We start from the raw sequence: 21,687 nt of genomic DNA on the forward strand, positions 1-21,687 counted from the left end.
ATGGATGTTCCTAAGTCATGAGTTCATCAGACCATGTTTTACTAAATGAAAGAAGAACATAATGACCAGCTGCTTTTCTCAATGTTCTTCATTGTGTTCTTTTAGTTCTTCATCATGTTCTTGTGCTGTGTTCCTCTTGTTCTTCTTCTTATTTGTTGTGTACTGTGTTCTTCTTTATTTTCATGTTGTTCTAAATGTTCTTCATTGTTTTCTTCATGTTGGTATTTGTTGTGTATCATGCTCTTTAGAGTTCATCATGTTCCTCACTGTGTTCTTCCTCACGCTGTCCTTCTTGATGTTTGATGTTTTTATTCTTCTCTTCTTCTTCTGTTCTCGTATTCTCTCTTCTTGTTCTGCATTCATTCTTTGCCGTGTTCTTCCACTTGCTCTTCACGTTTTCCTAAATGTTCTTCTTCATTGTGTTCTTCTCTTTCTTCTTGGACTTCTTCATCGTGTCCTTTTTACCTTCTTCTTTGTGGTGTTTTCAGCATGTGTGTGTGTGTGTGTGTGTGTGTGTGTGTGTAGGTCATTAGTGAGGTGTGTGAGCGGGAGACGCACGGCATGGTGCTCTCACGTGGCCCCGCCTCCGCCCTCTCGCCGCCTCTTTGCTTCCAAAGCTCGTAGCATGCTAATGCTAATGCTAAACATGCGTTTGACGTTTTGATGTGTGGCGGGAAAAAGTTGGGCGCTGGCTTCCGTAGGTGGGCGACCCCGCCACCGAGGCGCCCCGACTTTGAAGGGGCGTGAGAAGCGGTGGGAACGTGTGATGTTCCCCGATGACCAGCGCTGACGTTGGAATGAGGAAAGTTGAAATGATATGATTTCGCTGGCGTGCGGCGGGGCGGAAAACAGGCTCCTTGTGCTGCGCCGCCGTTTCTGTACCCCGTGAACCCTGAAATAATGAGCCTTCCTTGTTCATTAGCGTCCCCCCCCCCCACTCCTGCCGCCACCCCCGCTCGGCCGTGACACATGACGACGAGGACAATTGACCTTGTGTGTGCCCTTCCTCACCAGCGAGCGCTAACAGCCTTCATCCCATTCAGCCAATTAGCCGCCATGTGTCTCGCCATTAAGCTGCGTGTCTCCCAAGCGTCCTCATGGCGGCAAGAAGACATGGCCTAATCACCCCCACCCACGCTCCCCAACCACACCCCCCCACCAAGTTCACATCCACTCAGTGAGGACGAGCAATGAAGCGAAGCCGCAAACACTTGATGGACTGCGTAGCCTAGCTTAGCTTAGCGTAGCCTAGCTTAGCTCCAAAATGTCTCTTCTCATGTGATCACCTGACACCCTGACCACACCCAATCCTCCTAGCTCATCTTCAAAAAATGAATAATCAAGAGCAGAGCAAAGAACACAAAGAACTAGAAGAAGAACATGAAGAGCACAGGAAAGAACACACATAGTAGAACATGAAGAACAGGGTGAAGAACCAATAACCAGAAGAAAAACATGAAGAGCACATGAAAGAATCCACAAAGAACAGGGTGAAGAACTAATAACAAGAAGAAGAACATGAAGAGCAGAGGAAAGAACACACAAAGACTAACATGAAGAACAGGGTGAAGAACCAATAACAAGAAGAAGAACATGAAGAGCACAGGAAAGAACACACAAAGAACAGGGTGAAGAACTAATAACAAGAAGAAGAACATGAAGAGCACAGGAAAGAACACACAAAGAACAGGGTGAAGAACTAATAACAAGAAGAAGAACATGAAGACCACAGGAAAGAACACACAAAGAATAACATGAAGAACAAGGTGAAGAACCAATAACAAGAAGTAGAACATGAAGAGCACAGGAAAGAACACACAAAGAAAAAACACGAAGAACAGGATGAAGAACCAATAACAAGAAGAAGAACATGAAGAGCAGAGGAAAGAACACACAAAGAAGAACACGAAGAACAGGGTGAAGAACCAATAACAAAAGAAGAACATGAAGAGCACGGGAAAGAAGACACAAAGAACAGGGTGAAGAACTAATAACAAGAAGAAGAACATGAAGACCACAGAAAGAACACACAAAGAACAGGGTGAAGAACTAATAACAAGAAGAAGAACATGAAGACCACAGGAAAGAACATACAAAGAAGAACATGAAGAACAAGGTGAAGAACCAATAACAAGAAGAAGAACACAACAAGGAACAAGACAAAGAACATCACAAAGAAGAACATGGAGAACATGGCAAAGAACACAATGAAGAACTCAAAGAACTAGAAAAAGAACAAGAAGAACACAACAAGGAACAAGTAGAAGAACATTGTGAAGGCGAACTTGAAGAACATGTTAAAGAACCTGAAGAAGTATGACAGAAGAACAAAGAAAAAATTGAAGAACACAGCAAGGAACAAGAGGAAGAACATTGTGAAGAAGAACACCAGGAATAACAAGAAGAAGAAGTAGATAAAGAAGAACACGAAGAACAGGATGAAGAACCAATAACAAGAAGAAGAACACGAAGAGCACAGGAAAGAACACACAAAGAAGAACAGGGTGAAGAACCACTAACAAGAAGAAGAACATGAAGAGCACAGGAAAGAACACACAAAGAAGAACACGAAGAACAGGGTGAAGAACCACTAACTAGAAGAAGAACATGAAGAGCTCAGGAAAGAACACACAAAGAAGAACACGAAGAACAAGGTGAAGAACCAATAACAAGACGAAGAACATGAAGAGCACGGGAAAGAACACACAAAGAAGAACACGAAGAACAGGGTGAAGAACCAATAACAAGAAGAAGAACACAACAAGGAACAAGAGGAAGAACATCACAAACAAGAACATGGAGAACATGGCAAAGACCACAATGAAGAACTCAAAGAACTAGAAAAAGAACAAGAAGAACACAACAAGGAACAAGTAGAAGAAGAACATTGTGAAGGCAAACTTGAAGTATGCCATGAAGAAGAACCAAGGTGAAGAAGAACCAAGAAATACTTGAAGAACACGGTACAGAACCAAGAAGAAGAAGAGGAACACAGCAAGGAACAAGAGGAAGAACATTGTGAAGAACACCAGGAAGAAGAAACCATGAGGAACATAATGAAGAAGAACATCACGGAGAGAGCGGTGTGAGAGGGGAGAACGAGGTGAAGAAGAAGAGCATGAAAGAGGACGGGGATGAAGAAGCCGACAAAGTGAGTTGTCGTGCGAGCACTCGTGCGCGCTGTTGTGTGTAGTTTAGCGCTGCTAGCGTTGGAAAATGCTAATGGGCTGACCGGCCACTCACCCTCAAACAAGCAGAAAGAATAACAGAGCAGAATTCTTCTTCTGCACCAATGAGGAGACGGAGCCGCCAGCCCAGCGGCGCCGGGCGGCAGATTAGCGGCGGAGGGCGGGGGGACGGGGGTACGGGGGGGTTTGAGGGGTTGTTTGAGGGCTGTGATGGGAAAAGAAGAGCAAACAAAACTTTGTTCCTACGCTGTCATGTGACCGCTCAATGTGACTCAAAGATGGAGGTTGAGACGGTCTGGCCATGGGCGGAGCCTCACAGAAACACGCTAACGATATGCTAACGTGATAAAATACTTGGTGACTTCATGACACCATCTTTCTTTCGTGTTTTTTTTACACACGCAAACGTTGAAGTGGCCATCAAAATAAGTCCCCGCCCCAGCAGGAAGTGACGGCCTCGTTGTTATGTTGACCTTGGCGGTCGTTCACTTCCTGCCTGCTTTGTCACATGACAGCTGAACTGACGTCTGATTGGATGAGGACAGGAAGTGGAAGTGCGCCGTCATTAAAAAAATGGAATTAATTGATTATTAATGAGATATATGAAGATGTTTTGTTCAGTTAGCTTAGCGTTAGCACATGACAGCTGAGTAGTCTGATTGGATGAGGACAGGAAGTGGAAGTTATTAATGAGATATATCAAGAAGTTGCTTTGTTCAGTTAGCTTAGCGTTAGCACATGACAGCTGAGCTGACGTCTGATTGGATGAGGACAGGAAGTGGAAGTGTGCCGTCATTTAAAAAAACGTAATGAATTGATTATTAATGAGATATATGAAGAAGATGTTTTATTCAGTTAGCTTAGCGATAGCACATGACAGCTGAGCTGACGTCTGATTGGATGAGGACAGGAAGTGGAAGTGTGTGCGCCGTCATTTTAAAAAAATGGAATGAATTGATTATTAATGAGATATATGAAGAAGTTGTTTTGTTCAGTTAGCTTAGCGTTAGCACATGACAGCTGAGCTGACGTCTGATTGGATGAGGACAGGAAGTGGAAGTGTGCCGTCATTTAAAAAAATGAATGAATTGATTATTAATGAGATATATGAAGAAGTTGTTTTGTTCAGTTAGCTTAGCGTTAGCATAAATCACAGCTTCTTTTCCCCAGCCAACCCCACCCCATAAAGGCAGGTTGCGGCGGGCGTGCGAAAGCAGACACGTACGGTGGCGGAACGGCGTGACCCCGGCCAACGTTTAGCACCCTCCCCGCTGGCAGCGCGGCGCAGCTTCCCGCTGAGGGAGCGCAGAAGCGGCGCCGCCATGGGACGCTAATCCCGTTGGGAGAGGAAAGAGACAATTAGTCTGCTTTGCCACGCTTCAGCGCCCTGAGCCGCCCCTGCCGAGCAGAAACACTCACCTTCGGACGCGCTCGCCATGTTCCGCCATCGGTGATGCTCCGTGGGCAGGGCCTTCAGATGATTGACAGGTGATCTTTGACCTAAAAGCTTGGCAGCTACTTTGAAACATCGGCCGTGTCTCTTGCAGTGCCTGAGTGTGTGAATGTTGACAGGGTCCATCAATGCACACTCGCCATACTGAGTGCACTCAAAAGAAGTACACTTATGTAAGATTAGTGTAAATACACAACTGTGTCCTTGTGCACTCAAAACATTGTGTACAGCAAAGCCACAAGCATGCCATTATGCACTCAAAATAGTAATTGTAAGTACACAAGGTTGCCCTAATGCACTCAACAACAAAGTGCACAGTTAATGCAAGTGTGCACTAGGAGTTTAAGTACACAGGTTTGCTTTTATGCACTTAAGAGACAATGGGCTCTAATTTTGTGGCACAGCACAGCATGGCGCAGCCCACGCAGGGGTAATTTGGTCCAGTGCAACGTGGTGCGCAGGTAATTTGGTTGACTGGACTGCGCCGAGATGGGCGTTGCGGCGCACCCGGGGAGGTGTCCACATTTTCAGCTTGTCGCAGTGACAATTTCGTGACAAAACAGCATGCCAAAGGTGCAGAAAAAGCTCGCCAGCTCCGACTTGGCCAATTTGGGGCGCAGTCAAAGCGCAGCCTGCATAATGTTAAATTGGCTGGCAGGCACACAGTGCAGACGTGTCACATTTTCAGAGTGTCTGGCACATTTTAGTGTAAAAACCAATGTCAGCAACCACTATTTAATGGAAGCGTCTGAAGCGTCTGATATATGCGCAGCCCACGCAGGGGTAATTAGGTCCAGTGCAACCCGGTGCGCAGCCAATTTGGTAGAATGGACTGCGCCGAGATGGGTGTGGCGGCGCACCCGGGGAGGTGTCCTCATTTTCAGCTTGTCGCAGTGACAATTTCGTCACAAAACAGCTTGCCAAAGGTGCAGAGAAAGCTCGCCAGCTCCGACTTGGTCAATTCGGGGCGCAGTCGAAGCGCAGCCTGCATAATGTTAAATTAGCTGGCAGGCGCACAGGGCAGACATGTCACATTTTCACGAGCTTTGATCTACCATCAAAGGTTCTCCTATTTGGCGATGTAGAGTAGGAATGCTGGTGGAGAACAAGTAAGATGCTTGGGTTAGCCTGCTGCTGTTTTTAATGTAACTGTCAGGAGCAGATGACGCGCCCCACCTAAAGGCAATGAGAGCATTCATTTGATTGGTTAAGATTACACTTACGCCTTCTCTTCTCCCTCTTTGCCACTCGCGCCGATGGGAGGGATGGAGGCGTGGGTGCGCCGTGCTGCGCCAGACTGCGCTGCTCACAAAATTTGCAAAGTGTGCTGTCCACACCTTGTTAGCATGATGTTGGCGCAGTGCAAGGCTGGTGAGTTGCTCCTGCTACAAAATTAAAGCCCTATGTGTACAGTAAGTACGCAAGTGTGCACTCAAAAGATGTAGTGTATGTACTGTATGCAAGTGTGAACTTATGCACTCAAAATACCAATTGTAAGAATGCAAACATGCGCTTATGTACTCAAAACACACACACAGTATAATCAGGGTGTGTGTTGTGTCTGACATCTTACCGACCGAGACGCCACTAATCACGCCAGTCAAAAGTCGGTGTTTGTTTTTGATAGACGCTTGGCTCCGCCCCTCCTCGCCGCCACATCAAAAGGTGGCGTCTGCACGTTCTGTCTTGGCCTGTCTACTTTGTCGGGTTTTTTGGTGTACTGTGCGCACTTGTGTCACACGTGTGTGCGTTTGATGTGGTGCACCTTCGCCTTCATGACAACCCGGGGAGGGAGGGGCGCCGCCGCCGCCATTGCCGCAAGCCCCACGTTTATCAGGCGGTGACTGTTGCATAGTCGGTCATCACCAGACTACAAACATGGACACTTTCTACTTCCTCTTTGCTGAGAACTTTGTCTTTTTAAATCAGTTTAAGTGTGTGTTTAAGTGTGTGTGTGTGTGTGTGTGTGTGCAGGCGACACACACACACACACACACTCATCAGGGGGGTGACGGCCCCCTGCTGTGTGTTTTGTGAGCATGATTGACAGTTTGAGAACGCTAATAGCCGATGAAGTGTCACTCAAACACACAATGCACCCCACCCACCATCTCCTCCTCCAATGGTGATACAAGAAAAGAATGACTGACAGGAGCAGAGGGGGGGCGGGGGGACGGGGGTAGGAGGGGGCTACGTATGATTGACTTGTCAGCGGTTTCTTCAGCATGACTCAGCACACCGCACCTCCTTGACCTTTCACAGCCTGGCAAGACCTCAGGGGACCCGATGATACTTGGTGAGACCTGGTGAGTCCTGATGTTTAGACCTTAGTAGGTCCTGAAGGAACCAATGAGACCGAGTGAAACCTGGTGAGTCCAAATGAGACTGGGACAGGACCTGACCTGGGACAGGACCTGATAAGTCATGATGGGACCCAGTGAGAGCTGGTAAGACCCGTTGGACCCAATGAGACTTTTTGAGACCTGATTATTGATGAGACTGAATGGACCCAGTGAAACGTGGTGAGTCTAGACCAGACTTGGGGGGACCTAATGATACTTAGCCAGACCCAGTGGGTCCAGTTGAGACCAAATGAAACCTGGTGGTACCCAGTGAAACTTGGTAAAACCCGATGGAACAAATAAGACCTGAAAGACCCCAAGGGACCAGAGCAGACTCGTGGAGAGACCTGATGCTACTTAGCCAGACCTACTGGGACCAGATGAGAACTGGTGAAACCTGGCAAGTGGTGACGAGACCCAGTCAGAGACTTTTTGAGCCAGGCCTTGTGGGATCAGATGAGACCACATGAAAGTTGGTAAGACCTGATGGTCCCAGTAGGATTTTGCTGAGAAAGACCTTAAGGACCCCAAGGGACCCAAGAAGTCTGGATGAGACCAAGTGAAAACTGGTGAGACCCAGTGAAACTTGGTAAAACCCGATGGAACAACTAAGACCTGAAAGACCCCAAGGGACCCGACAAGTCTGGATAACTCCAGAGCAGACTCATGGAGAGACCTGATGCTACTTAGCCAGACCTAGTGGGACCAAATGAGAACTAGTTAAACCTGGCAGGTGGCGACGAGACCCAGTCAGAGATTTTTTGAGACCTGATGACAACAGATGGGCCCAGTGAGACTTGGTGAGTCTAGACCAGACTTGGGGAGAGATAATAATACTTAGCATACTTAGCCAGACCTATCAGGGCCGGAAGAGACCAAGTGAAACCCGGTGAGACCCAGTGAAACTTGGTAGACCTGATGGACCCAGTGAGACCTGCTGAGTCCATCTCAGACTTGGAGCTAACTAATGCTACTTAGCCAGACCTTGTCGGACCAGATGAGACCCAGTGAACAGTGCAGACCTGATGGATCCAAAGAGAAGCCCTAGTGAGACCAGATGATGATGCAAGAGTGGGACCACATAGGTGGTCTTCTGTGGTTCTTATTCGCTGACATCATCTTTACTAAATGTTCCACATCAGCACAGGGTCAAAGGTCATTTGCGGTGACACTGCTGAGATGTTGACCTTTGACACCTGGGATTGTTGATCGTGATGACGACGATGGTGTGTGTGTGTGAATGTTTCATGGTGCTCTGATGATGCGGCACTCTGGTCACCTTGGCAACCAACCGCAAGCCTTCTGTTAGGTCACTTGATTAGGAACCCCTCCTGAGGGTCCACGGAGACACGCTGAGGAAGGTTCCGCTCCATTTAGATGCTTGAACCTTCTCATTAACCTCTTCTTCTTCTTCTCATGTTGATGACACACACACACACACACATACACTAATGTAATTAGAACACACACACACAGATGGGGGGTGTCCTTTGTCCTCAGGCTGCACATCAGCACTTTGTGTCCCAGGGAGACCACCTCTGTCCTGGTACTGGTCCCTGAATGATGCCCCCCGCCCCCAAGACATCCTGCCAAGTCTTTCTGAATATGTGTGTGTGTGTGTGTGTGTGTGTGAGATGCCAGTTTAATTATGCCTGTCAACACAATGTAATAATTCCAACACAAACACAAAGGCTCCGCCCACTGGCCAATCAGCTTTCAAAGCTACCTTAAACACACAAAGGTGTGTTGTGTGTGTGTGTGGTCAGCTGATCACATCCGTTGCCCAATCAGAGCACTCGCTGAAGTCAAGCAGGTGTGTGTGTGTGTGTTTCTCATAATGTGTGTGTGACATAAATCACAAGCTTCCAGGTGAAGGTTGTGTGTGTGTGTGTGTGTGTGTTGGGGGCGGGGCACACATAAGTCAAGAGTGGCAGGTTGCTTCCTAGCGTATAGCGAACTATTAGACAAAAGTATATGGACACTAGCCGCCCAACACAAACACGTCGGTGGCGTGTAAGCACAAAGCAAGCACTTGAACCCGTCGACAGTGAACACAACACAGGTCAGTGTTTGTGTCTGCAGGGCACTAAGGATGCTTCCTTAACATAAAGGGCACTTCCTGTCTCCTTTGTTGGCTCCTACGCGTCACCCAGGTGGTCAGTGACGGTCAGGTATGTGCGCCCCCGGGGGGGGGCCAAAAAGCTTCAGTGTCAGCGTGAGACAAAGATGGCTGCCACACGGTAGCATTACGGATGCCGTTGCCATGGCAACATGGTCACAGCACCGCACCATGCAGCATCAGGACCACATGCGGCGTTCACTGTTTTGCTTCGTGGTGGGTGGGTGGGTGGCTGAGGGATTAAACCTTCCAGTTGCGAGGCGTCCACTCGCCTTCCTTCCTTGTCTGCGCGGAACAAACGTCTCTTTCACACTGAGGTCGTGACCTTCACTCCAGGCCTGAACACGATACCTCCACCCTGCGGCTCATAGGGCGCTCGGCCTGAAAGATAAGGAAGTGGAACGCTGATCCCACCCCACCCCCCCCCCTTGGCCCCCCCATGCCACAGCCGCTTTCTGTCGCATCCCGAAATTGGAAACGTGAATGTTCCGTCTCCATTCTATCAGTGAATGTTACATCTCCCTTATGTCAGTGAACGTTGCATTTCCATGATGAACATTACACGTCCGTAACATACCGTAAGTGTATTTTACATCTCCGTTGTCATTGAATGTTACATCTCCCTTATGTCAGTGAACGTTGCATTTTCCATGACGAACATTACATGTCCATAACATACCGTAAGTGTATTTTACATCTCCGTTGTGTCATTGAATGTTACATTTCCATTCTCTCAGTGAATGTTACATCTCCCTTATGTCAGTGAATGTTACATCTCCCTTATGTCAGTGAACGTTGCATTTCCATGATGAACATTACACGTCCGTAACATACCGTATGTGTATTTTACATCTCTGTTGTGTCATTGAATGTTACATTTCCAATATATCAGTAAAGGTTTCATTTCCATTCTATCAGTGAATGTTACATCTCCCTTATGTCAGTGAACGTTGCATTTCCATGATGAACATTACATGTCCATAACATACTGTAAGTGAATTTTACATCTCTGTTGTGTCATTGAATGTTACATTTCCATTATATCAGTGAACGTTGCATTTCCATGACGAACATTACACGTCCGTAACATACTGTAAGTGAATTTTACATCTCCGCTGTGGGATTGAATGTTACATTTCCATTCTATCAGTGAATGTTACATCTCCGTTATGTCAGTGAACGTTTCGTTTCCATGATGAACATTACACGTCCATAACATACTGTAAGTGAATTTTACATCTCCGTTGTGCCATTGAATGTTACATCGCCACTATATCAGTGAACATTACTTCTCCTGAGTGTCAGTGAAGGTCACATGTCAGTGAACTTGGACATCAGTGTGTATGTAAATAAATTATAACTGGGGGATGAAATAGTCTTCATTCAAAAGTTTGTCCACCATCTTACACACACACACACACACACACACACACAGCAGTGTGTGTTGGAATAGAATAAATTGGAGCCAAAGATGTGCGACTAAGCCACGCCTCCTTTACTGTTGACTTGATGAGCAAAAACATTCATATATGTTAAATGCAGGAAAAAGGAAGTGGCACAGACATTCAAAATAAAGGCCTAAAAAAAGGTTTGCGTAAACAAAAGCTAGCTTCTCATCCATCTGCCGTTTCTTCCTCCTCATTCATCCTCTCGCGTCTCGCGGGAGCGACTCCAAACTTTCCCTGTGCTCCCTCCCGCTGCTCCGCCGCTGGCTGGAATGCGGCGCGTCCAGGAAGAACGGTGTAACGTATCCTCCGCGCCGCTTCCGCTGTAAATTGACGAGCGTTCCCCAGACTGGCGGCACCTTAACAAGGCAGGAAGCCGGCGTCCAGCAAGCTGCCGCCACAGGTCAATAGGCAGCGAGGATCATGTTGACAGACGTCGCCTTTATAGGCGATCCTCCTGCTAGCTGCTAACATGCTTTAGCATCGCTTGCTAACATTCCATTGCACACACGTGCACACATTGCAGCAGCCAATGAAACACCTCCGTTTCTTCCTCTTTGAAAGTGCGCGTGCGAATGCGCCCGAGGCTGACAGCAGACATCATCCTGTGTTTACATGACAACACTTTCTACTGTGTGGACCCTGCCGGGTCAGAGGTCACCAGGTGTAGCCTAAAGAGGATGTCACGTGACTCTTCTGACATCTTCACGCGCACGCCCCTCAGTCAGTCCTCGTGGAGGAAGACGACGGCGAAGATAATAAGTCGTCTACCGCCCCCAACAACAACCAACCTCTCGTTGGTGCGTATGCGCGCGCAAAAAATCTCGCTCGTGCGCGCCCGCCTCGTTAGCATATTGCCAGTGACGTCACGGGCGAAGGTGGTGGAGTATAAAAGGCGTCACTTTGCTTCAACTTCACTCTCAGAGACTCACGACTCGGAGGTGAGCGCGCACACACGCACGCACGCACACGAGCACTTTACTAGTAAGGCGCGAGGGCAAGCCCGCGCACGTCGGCAGTAAAAGTGTTTGGAATAGTTGACAAGAGCATCCATCCGCTTCCTGCGCACTCTGCAGGATGTCCTTTAACGCTTCTTCTTCTTTTATGTGTGTGTGTGTGTGTGTCTGTGCGCGTGTGCTCCAGCCTCCCATCAGAGAAGAAAAGACGAGACACTTTTACGCGCGTCGTGTGGCTACTGGATGCTGGCTGCTTGGAGATGTTCCGTCTGCTGCAGTTCGGACTGCTGTCTGCCCTGACCAGCGCGCTCACGTCGGTGCTGTGCGCGCTCCTACTGCTCGCCCTAACGCGCGTGCTGTGGAGCTTCCGCTGGAGGCTGACGAGGGACCCCGGCTGCAGCCTCCCCCTGCCGGAGGGCTCCATGGGGTGGCCGCTGGTCGGAGAGACCCTCCACTGGCTCGTACAGGTGACTAAACGCGCACTTTTTTCTTTTGAAATACTTTTTTAGTGACGTCACATATAAGCATCAATTTCTTAAATATGTTGTAAATATGTAGTAACTACACATATTTAGTTATTAGTCATATTTAATGTACACTTTGTTAGCCGCAATGCTGCAATATGCTCACCTGCTACTTTCTAATGTTCATCACGTGACCCCCCTCAATGCCACAGGTGTCCAAAGTGCAGTCCCGGGTGCCATTTTTGGTCCGCAGCTTGTCTTATTTTGTATTTTTTTGTGGTAATGATAATGGTTTAATTTCATTTGAACATGCATCAGATTACAATTGAATGCATCCCATAATCAGTTCACAGTTCCACATGTCCAAAAGGAGTAGGAAGAAGCAAAGCTTATTAAATCCTACCCCTCCATCTGGTACTTTTATAATCAGTAACTGTTACAATTGTTCACTTCCTGCTTTCCTAATATAATGTAAGTTTTTTTTGTAATTCTTAAATTTTAAAATTATTTTATTTTTATTTTTATTTTTATTTTTATTTTTATTTTTATTTTTATTTTTATTTTTATTTTTATTTTTATTTTTATTTTTATTTTTATTTTTATTTTTATTTTTTAAAATTATTTTAATTATTATTTTATTTTTGTTATATTTTATTACATTATTTAAATTGCTATGGAAAATCTAATATAATATAATATAATATAATATAATATAATATAATATAATATAATATAATATAATATAATATAATATAATATAATATAATATAAAATAATATAATATAATATAATATAATATAATATAATATAATATAATATTTATGATGTCCTCTTTCCTCTGCAGGGTTCCAACTTCCACATCTCTCGCAGGCAGCGCCATGGCAACGTGTTTAAGACCCACCTCCTGGGCAAGCCGGTCATCCGGGTGACGGGCGCCGAGAACATCCGCAAGATCCTGTTGGGGGAGCACAGCCTGGTGTGCACGCAGTGGCCGCAGAGCACGCGCATCATCCTGGGCCCCAACACGCTCGTCAACTCCATCGGCGACGCCCACAAAAGGAAGCGGAAGGTATGTATGACATGACCCCACCCCGATGACGCCACGTCCAAAATGATGTCTCGCGACTTCGCCTAATCTCCAGGTCCTGGCCAAGGTGTTCAGCAGGGGTGCTCTGGAGTCCTACCTGCCCCGTCTGCAGGACGTGGTGCGCTGCGAGGTGGCCAAGTGGTGCTTGTGCCCGGACGCCATGGATGTTTACGGCGCGGCCAAATCGCTGACGTTCCGCGTGGCCGTGCGAGTGCTGCTGGGTCTGCAGCTGGAGGAGGAGCGTGTGGTCTACCTGGGCCGCATCTTTGAGCAGCTGATGGACAACCTCTTCTCACTTCCTGTAGACGCTCCGTTCAGCGGCCTCCGCAAGGTCAGAACGCAACCGCTGGTCTTCCCCATGTAGTTCCACTCATCACTTCCTTTTCCTTTCAGGGGATCAAAGCCAGAGAGATCCTACACGCCAACATGGAGAAGATTATCGAAGAGAAGATGGAACGTCAGCAGGTGCATGATGACCATCTGGACGCCTTCGACTATATGCTGGCCAGCGCTAAAGAACACGGCCAGGACCTCAGCATCCAGGAGCTCAAGGTACCGACGCCGTAGCTCTCAGGTCAGACACCCAGAAAGGTCCCGGGTCCAGGTTGCACCGGTGGTCCTGTAGAAGACATTTTCATGTCGTCATTGTATTCGGTTTATTTGCTCAAAACGGAAATAATGTAACCTTTGTAGATTGAACTTTATCTTGAGCGGCGCGGTGTTCGAGTGGTTAGCGTGCAGACCTCACAGCTAGGAGACAAAGGTTCAATTCACCCGGAATAAACCCACGTATGCACGTTGAGAACATGCAAACTCCACACAGAGATGGCCGCAGCTTTAATTTTTTGTGGAAAAAATGAATTTAAAATTTTGGCCATCATCAACGATCCTGGGGCTGCACGGTGGTTGAGTGGTTAGCACGCAGGCCTCACAGCTAGGAGACCAAGGTTCAATTCCACCCTCGGGCCATCTCTGTGTGGAGTTTGCATGTTCTCCCCATGCATGCGTGGGTTTTCTCCGGGTACTCCGGTTTCCTCCCACATTCCAAAAACATGCTAGGTTAATTAGCCACTCCAAATTGTCCATAGGTATGAATGTGAGTGTGAATGGTTGTTTGTCTATATGTGCCCTGTGATTGGCTGGCCACCAGTCACATGGTGTTGTGATATACTGTACGTAACGTGATGGATTGGTATTTCAGAAGTGAAATGAGGTTTATTAGATTAACACAGAGCTGCACGGTGGACGAGTTGGTTTGAGCAGGCCTCACGGCTAGGAGACCAGAGTTCAATTCCACCCTCGGCCATCTCTGTGTTGAGTTTTCGTGGGTTTTCTCCGGGTACTCCGGTTTCCTCCCACATTCCAAAAACATGCTAGGTTAATTGGCGACTCCAAATTGTCCATAGGTATGAATGTGAGTGTGAATGGTTGTTTGACTATATGTGCCCTGTGATTGGCTGGCCACCAGTCCAGGGTGTACCCCTTTACTACGCATGCCCCATTGACTATTCTGTTTGATTATAGACACACTATTGGAAAAACTCCTCATGTAAACGTGGCTAATGTTTCCATGTCCTTAACTTGTCAAACTAACCTCGCAGGAAACGGCTGTGGAATTGATCTTCGCCGCTCACTCCACCACTGCCAGCGCCTCCACCTCTCTGGTCCTGCAGCTCCTTCGCCACCCGGCTGTGGTTCGGCAGCTCAAAGCTGAGCTGGACTCTGAGGGTCTTGCAGGTGCTGGTGGTTCAGACCCTGATAGCAGTCCACTTGGGGCGCACTTGAGCTTGGAAAAGCTGAGCCGGCTCCACTACTTGGATTGTGTGATCAAAGAGGTCCTGCGGTTTCTGCCACCAGTTTCTGGAGGATACCGGACCGCCTTGCAGACATTTGAATTGGACGTAAGTGTCAATCACTGTCACAGGAAGTGTCACCTCAAGTCCTGATACCTTCAGAGTCCCCTTGGCTTTTAGCTTGATGGTAACTAGCGCCTGAAAATCATGTCGGAAAAGCTAAACCAGCGTGAATCCAGCTTTGCTAACATGCAGATTGACAAGTTCTTTGACAAGGTGGTCCTTAAACGCCCCTGGGCTGCCCCCGCCGTGCCCCCAATTTGCAGCCAGAAGGCTTTGTGAAGTTTAAAAAGATCTCAGAGGAATTTCCCAGAAGACTATTGTGGTCCACATGAGTCTTTCTCAGGGCAGGACGGGTCTTTTTCGTACAGAAATGTCTTTGTGTCTGTTCAGTCAAGCTCAACCTCCGAAGCCTGAACCGGCAAGGCCCGGCTCGACCCAATAATTGGGTCCTAAAGTCCTAAAGAAGAAGCTGTGAAAGGAGGAATAAGTTCTAAAGAGACCAAAATGGAGTGAAAGAAGTCTTTGTCTCATGACGTGTTCTTGTGGTCGCAGGGCTACCAGGTCCCCAAAGGCTGGAGCGTCATGTACAGCATCAGGGACACGCATGAGACCGCCGCCGTCTTCCATAGTCCCCAACTCTTTGATCCTGATCGCTTTGGCCCAGATCGCGAGGAAAACCGCTCGTCCCGTTTCAGTTATGTACCGTTTGGCGGCGGCGTGCGGGGCTGCGTGGGTAAAGAACTGGCTCAGCTGGTTCTAAAGACTCTGGCTGTGGAGCTGGTGGCCACATGCGAATGGACCCTGGCCACCGAGGACTTCCCCAGGATGCAGACGGTGCCCATCGTGCATCCTGTCAACGGACTCCACGTGCGCTTTTTTCACAGAAACTCGCTTTAAGACGCCGCCGGACCAAAAGACCGTTTGTTCCACCTTCGGCCGAGGTCGGTTCTGCTGACGTGAAGGTGTCGGGAGCACTTCATCACGAGGCAGGTTCTGTTTCCTATGCACCTTTTAGGACCTTCTGGAACTTCTCAGGTGACACCCCCCTCCCCGGTTCCTGTGTGAAAGGAGTCTTACTCAGGAACATCTCAGTGTGAGAAGACCTGCAAGAACCTCTCATGGGACTTCTGTGCACCATGAGCTGGTGTGCCAGTAAGTGCATAGGCCAGGGGTGTCCAAAGTGCGGAATGGGGGCCATTTTCAGCCCGCAGCTTATTTTATTGGCCTTCGACTTAATGTAAAAAAAATATATATTATTAGATATTACACTCATTTGCTTTGTTATCGGTAACACATATCTCAGTGTGAGAAGACCCGCAAGAACCCCTCATGTGACTCCTGTGCACCATGAGCTGGTGTGCCAGTAAGTGCATAGGCCAGGGGTGTCCAAAGTGCGGAATGGGGGCCATTTTCAGCCCGCAGCTTATTTTATTGGCCTTCGACTTAATGTAAAAAAAATATATATTATTAGATATTACACTCATTTGCTTTGTTATCGGTAACACATATCTCAGTGTGAGAAGACCCACAAGAACCCCTCAGCTGGTGTGCCAGTAAGTGCATAGGCCAAGGGTGTCCAAAGTGCGGAGTGGGGGCCATTTTCAGCCCGCAGCTTATTTTATTGGCCTTCGACTTAATGTAAAAAATATATATATTATTAGATATTACACTCATTTGCTTTGTTATCGGTAACACAAATCTCATTGGGAGAAGACTCGCAAGAACCCCTCATGGCTGGCCACCAGTCCAGGGTGTACCCCGCCTCTCGCCCGAAGACAGCTGGGATAGGCTCCAGCACCCCCTGCTACCCTCGTGAGGATAAGCGGTAGAAAATGAATGAAAGCACCAAGAACGCTGTAACGACATTGTTATTATTATTTTTATTAGTATTATGCTAATATGCTCAAGAACACAATGCCTGAGAAACATAGCACAACACAGTATTAATATAAAACCATTCAAAAACCTTGTTGGAGGTTTTTGCAGGTGTTTTAATAGCAGGCTTTAAAGGTGCAATAGGTGTGTCCCTTTAATGAGCTGCCTCTTTTTTTAGCTCTTTGTATATCTTTCGAACACTCAGAAAAGAGAAAGACATTGTAAATGATGGGCAAATTTTAAAAAAAAAAGCCTTATTATGACAAATACATCACGTCAAGTTTTCCATAGCAACGTGACGCAATACAGAATTCCAAGAATTATTCAACGGGGACAGTCACATGACAACCACTCCTAAATGTAAGATCTTATTATGGGTTGAAGTATGAAATGTATATGCATTTGTGTGTAAAAGTTTGGACACCCCTCGGTTATCGTTGCTGTGAAATGAAGTAGAAGTTCGAATAAGCTGTTGTTGATAGAGGCAGGGGGTGCCTAATAATATGATCATGAATGAACGATGGAAGGAGTTAGCACTTTTATCTGCGTGGTACTCGGTAGATGTTGTCCATGAACAGTTAGATTGTTGTGTTGTTTTTGTCTGAATGCTCACACACACATATACACACAGTACACACACAGTACACACACTGTACAAGGTATTGTAAATAATAAACAAATAGTAGGATGATGACGGTGTTATTATCTTCTTTGTGGAGGCAGAAAGCAAATTGCATGCGTAACCTCGTTAGAGAGCAAAGTGACTGAGGTCACGTTTGGGGCGTTTGGAGTTGGTCCTGTGTGTGTGTGTGTTGGGGTGCAAGGGGGGGACCAATAGGCTGGCCTAATTAAGCCCGCTTGCATCTCTGCCAAGGTCGTTATCTGATGGGCAGCCAGTCATTGTGAACTTGGACACATTTTGGACCAGGGTTCACCGCGGTGCCACCCGGCCATGCAGGTCACTGGGCGGTCAACTGGGAGGGATGGGAACCGGCGAGGGTGCAAACACAACGGGCGCATTACACAACACCCACACACAGTTCACATGTTCTATACCGCTTGTCCTCACTCGGGTCGCCGGTGTACTGGAGCCTATCCCGGGTGTCTTCAGCCTGGCGACCGTACATTAACGCCTATGGACAATTTGGAACCTAGAATGCATATTTTTTTGGGAGGAGAACCCACCCAAGCACGCACAGGCAGAACATGCAAATGAACTCAGGTCTCCTCACTTGTCTCCAATTGTGGAGACATGCACTTGACAGTCCGGAAAGGATTGTCACGCATGCTTTGCCGCTTAGCATGACGAGAATGGACATAAATAATAGTAGAGCGTACATGTATTGTGTGAAACTTAAGACAGGAACAACGTCAAATTAAAAGCACAAAATGAATACAGAGCCACCGTCCACCAGTAGGAGCCTGGACGTTGTTTTGCAGAGAGGTACAAATATGCAAAGTAGCACTCATTAATCTGTTAATCCTAGGTGTTAGCATGCTAACGTTAGGGTGTTAACATTAACATTAGCATAGTGACATTTTTAGCTATTATCATAGGTAGACACTTATATAAAGTCTCGGGGTTAACTTGCTAATGTGAGCACATTAGCATAGCAGCATTTTTATCCATTTTCATAGCTAGACATTTATATAAACACCACTATAATGCTAAGTGTTAGCATGATAGTGTTAGCATGTTAGCATTGACGCTTTTTTACATATTTTCATAGGTAATAGGCACATGTATAAACACTTAGCACGGTGTTAGCATGCTAATGTTAATGTTTTTCATATAGTATTAGGGCAGGCTAATAAGCAAGCCAATAAGCAGGCTAATACTTGCCTACTACTATGAAGCCCCCTAAAAAGTCCCCCTAAATAATTTGATATTTTTAATTGATTTTTTTTAACAAAATAAATCTCTGACAAATTTCATATAATAGACTCAACACTATTATACTCGGTGTTAACTTGCTCACGTGAGCACATTAGCATAGCAGCATTTTAGTCATTTTCATAGCTAGACATTTATGTAAACACTTATTATAACACCACAATTATGCTAGGTGTTAGCATGATAGTGTTAGCATTGCAGCCTTTTTACATATTTTTATAGGTAGTAGACACATGTATAACCACTTAGCATGGTGTTAGCATGCTAATGTTAACACGTAATGTTAAGCATGCTAACATTACCACAGTATAATTTTGAGTCATTTTCATTGGTAGACGATTATATAAACACTTAGCAGTATCATGATAGGTGTTATCATGCTAACTTTAGCATGTTAGCAGTGCTAGCATGTTAACATTAGTATAGTGGCATTTTTAGCTATTGTCATAGGTAGACACTTATATAAAGACTTAACACTATTATACTCCGTGTTAACTTGCTAACATGAGCACATTAGCATAGCAGCATTTTTAGCCATTTTCATAGCTAGACATTTATATAAACACTTACCACTATTATGCTAGGTGTTAGCATGATAGTGTTAGCATTGCAGTCTTTTTACATATTTTTATAGGTAGTAGACACATGTATAACCACTTAGCATGGTGTTAGCATGCCAATGTTAACATGTAATGTTAAGCATGCTAACATTAGCACAGTATAATTTTGAGTCATTTTCATTGGTAGACGACTATATAAACACTTAGCAGTATCATGATAGGTGTTATCATGCTAACTTTAGCATGTTAGCATTGCTAGCATGTTAACATCAGCATAGTGGCATTTTTAGCTATTGTCATAGGTAGACACTTATATAAAGATTTAACACTATTATACTCGGTGTTAACTTGCTAACATGAGCACACTAGCACAGGTAGACGGTAGACGGTTATATAAACACTTACCACTATCATGTTTGGTGTTAGCATGATAGTAGCATTAGCATTGCAGCCTTTTTACATATTTTTATAGGTAGTAGGCACATGTATAACCACTTAGCATGGTGTTAGCATACTAATGTTAACATGTGATGTTTAGCATGCTAATATTACCACAGTATAATTTTTAGCCGTTTTCATTGGTAGACGATTATATAAACACTTGGCAGTATCACGATAGGTGTTATCATGCTAACATTAGCATGTATGAATAAGCTAAGCCTCCCACTGTCCTCAGAACCTAGTGCACACAATGCACTCAGTACCCTGATACATATATGAATGGGTATAATTAATAATAATAATAATAATAATTCAACATCAGGGAATTATAAAATTGTAAAAGTGTTGAGTGTGCATTGATGGACACTTACCACCTTGTCAGTAATGGATTTAGATCACGTATACGGCGTATTTACTCTGAGAGAGTGACAGAGGGCGAAAGTGCACGTGAAGAAAGCAAATTCGACTCTTGACGCGAACGACTGAAGTCTGGAGGAAGAGGAGTTTGGGGCAGGGGGAGGAAGATAATTACCGCCTTGGTCAGACAACATCTGTTATGTCAGCATTCCACTCGTCAGCCTGCAGGAGCGACGCAAAACACCTCCACTCCCAGGTGAGCAGGTCAAATCCACGGCTGGTCCGCCGCCGTGTCCTTGACCAAGACCCACTGGCCATGACCTCTGACCTTGCTGGAGTGTCTGAGGGCTGACACACGCTTCACCTTCACGTCATGTGACTACGTGATCATGTGTCAGCACTTTCAGTGTGCTTTGAGGGTGCGTTTAATTAAGTCACCTGGTCAGCTGGTAGAGGAGACAGGGACTGTGTCTCACTTGGTGCACTTACGTACTAATACACGTTTGAGTACTTACACTGAGAAGTAGGGTCGAATGCAGTACACTGTCAGCACCTGGACTCAAAACACTCAAGATGTTGAGTGTACACTGATTGACTGTGTCTCAAATGGAAATCAATAAGTGTACTCTCAATACTGTGTACTTAGTTTCACTGTACTGCCATTGTGCACTTAACAGAAATAACAATCGCAGTATTTGCTTCCATCACTATGTCTCGCTTCTCATCGCCATTCTTTCGCGTTACAACTGTCCATTCACCATTTTTAATGTTTTAAGTGCACAAATTTAAAGATAGTACACTTTAATAAGTATACAACGCACACCGTGTACTTAGTTCTTGAGTGTGTGAATGTTGACAGTGTAGTGCTGTTCCATAAAATCCATTACTGTCATTGTACATTCATTCATTCATTAATGTTCTATCGCTTATCCTCAGGTTCCCCCTGCTGGAGCCTATCCCAGCTGTCTTCAGACGAGAGGCGGGGTACACCCTGGACTGGTGGCCAGCCAATCACAGGGCACATATAGACAAACAACCATTCACACTCACATTCATACCTATGGACAATTTGGAGTGGCCAATTAACCTAGCATGTTTTTGGAATGTGGGAGGAAACCGAGGGTGGAATTGAACCCTGGTTTCCTAGCTGTGAGGTCTGCGCGCTAACCACTCGCCCACCGTGCAGCTCTGTCATTGTACACTTAATGGAAATTATTATGGCAATATTTATCCGCTTCTTCTTCTTCTTCTCTCCTTTTTTACGGTAAGTTGCAATCACTGGAGTTAGTACCTCCCCTTTTTCAACCGAGCAAAGATGGCGACTATTGAGGGTGCTAATTGTCCATCAGTGCACTCTTGCACCATTTTGACTGTTTTAAGTGCACACTTCTGCACTCACAAAACAGAGACACACTATAGAGACACACTATTGATCCTCAATCCATGGTTGGTTTTCAATTCGTGCACTTCTGTACTTAATTGTACACTAAGTATACTGTGCACACTGTGTACTTACTTCTTGAGTGGGTGAATGTTGTCCACATTCATTCATTCATTTTCTACTGCTTAACCTCACGAGGGTTGCGGGGGGTGCTGGAGCCTATCCCAGCTGTCTTGGGGCGAGAGGCGGGGTACACCCTGGACTGGTGG

The 21,687-nt window shown here is 46.0% G+C and overlaps 1 protein-coding gene across 1 annotated transcript; it reads left to right on the forward strand.

The window, feature by feature from the left end:
- The first annotated feature begins 553 nt into the window (after positions 1–553).
- cyp26c1 (cytochrome P450, family 26, subfamily C, polypeptide 1) lies at positions 554–17,456 on the forward strand. Its single transcript, XM_078793876.1, has 7 exons — positions 554–3,151; positions 11,691–11,970; positions 12,812–13,036; positions 13,110–13,385; positions 13,448–13,606; positions 14,656–14,955; positions 15,463–17,456. The coding sequence occupies exons 1-7, from the start codon at positions 3,135–3,137 to the stop codon at positions 15,805–15,807; spliced, it is 1,602 nt and encodes a 533-aa protein (XP_078650002.1). The 5' UTR covers positions 554–3,134; the 3' UTR covers positions 15,808–17,456.
- Positions 17,457–21,687: the final 4,231 nt, after the last annotated feature.

The sequence above is a fragment of the Doryrhamphus excisus genome, linkage group LG10, assembly GCF_037039965.1.
Source record: "Doryrhamphus excisus strain RoL-2023G ecotype Guam linkage group LG10, RoL_Dexc_Guam_v1.1, whole genome shotgun sequence".
Classification (NCBI taxonomy): domain Eukaryota; kingdom Metazoa; phylum Chordata; class Actinopteri; order Syngnathiformes; family Syngnathidae; genus Doryrhamphus; species Doryrhamphus excisus.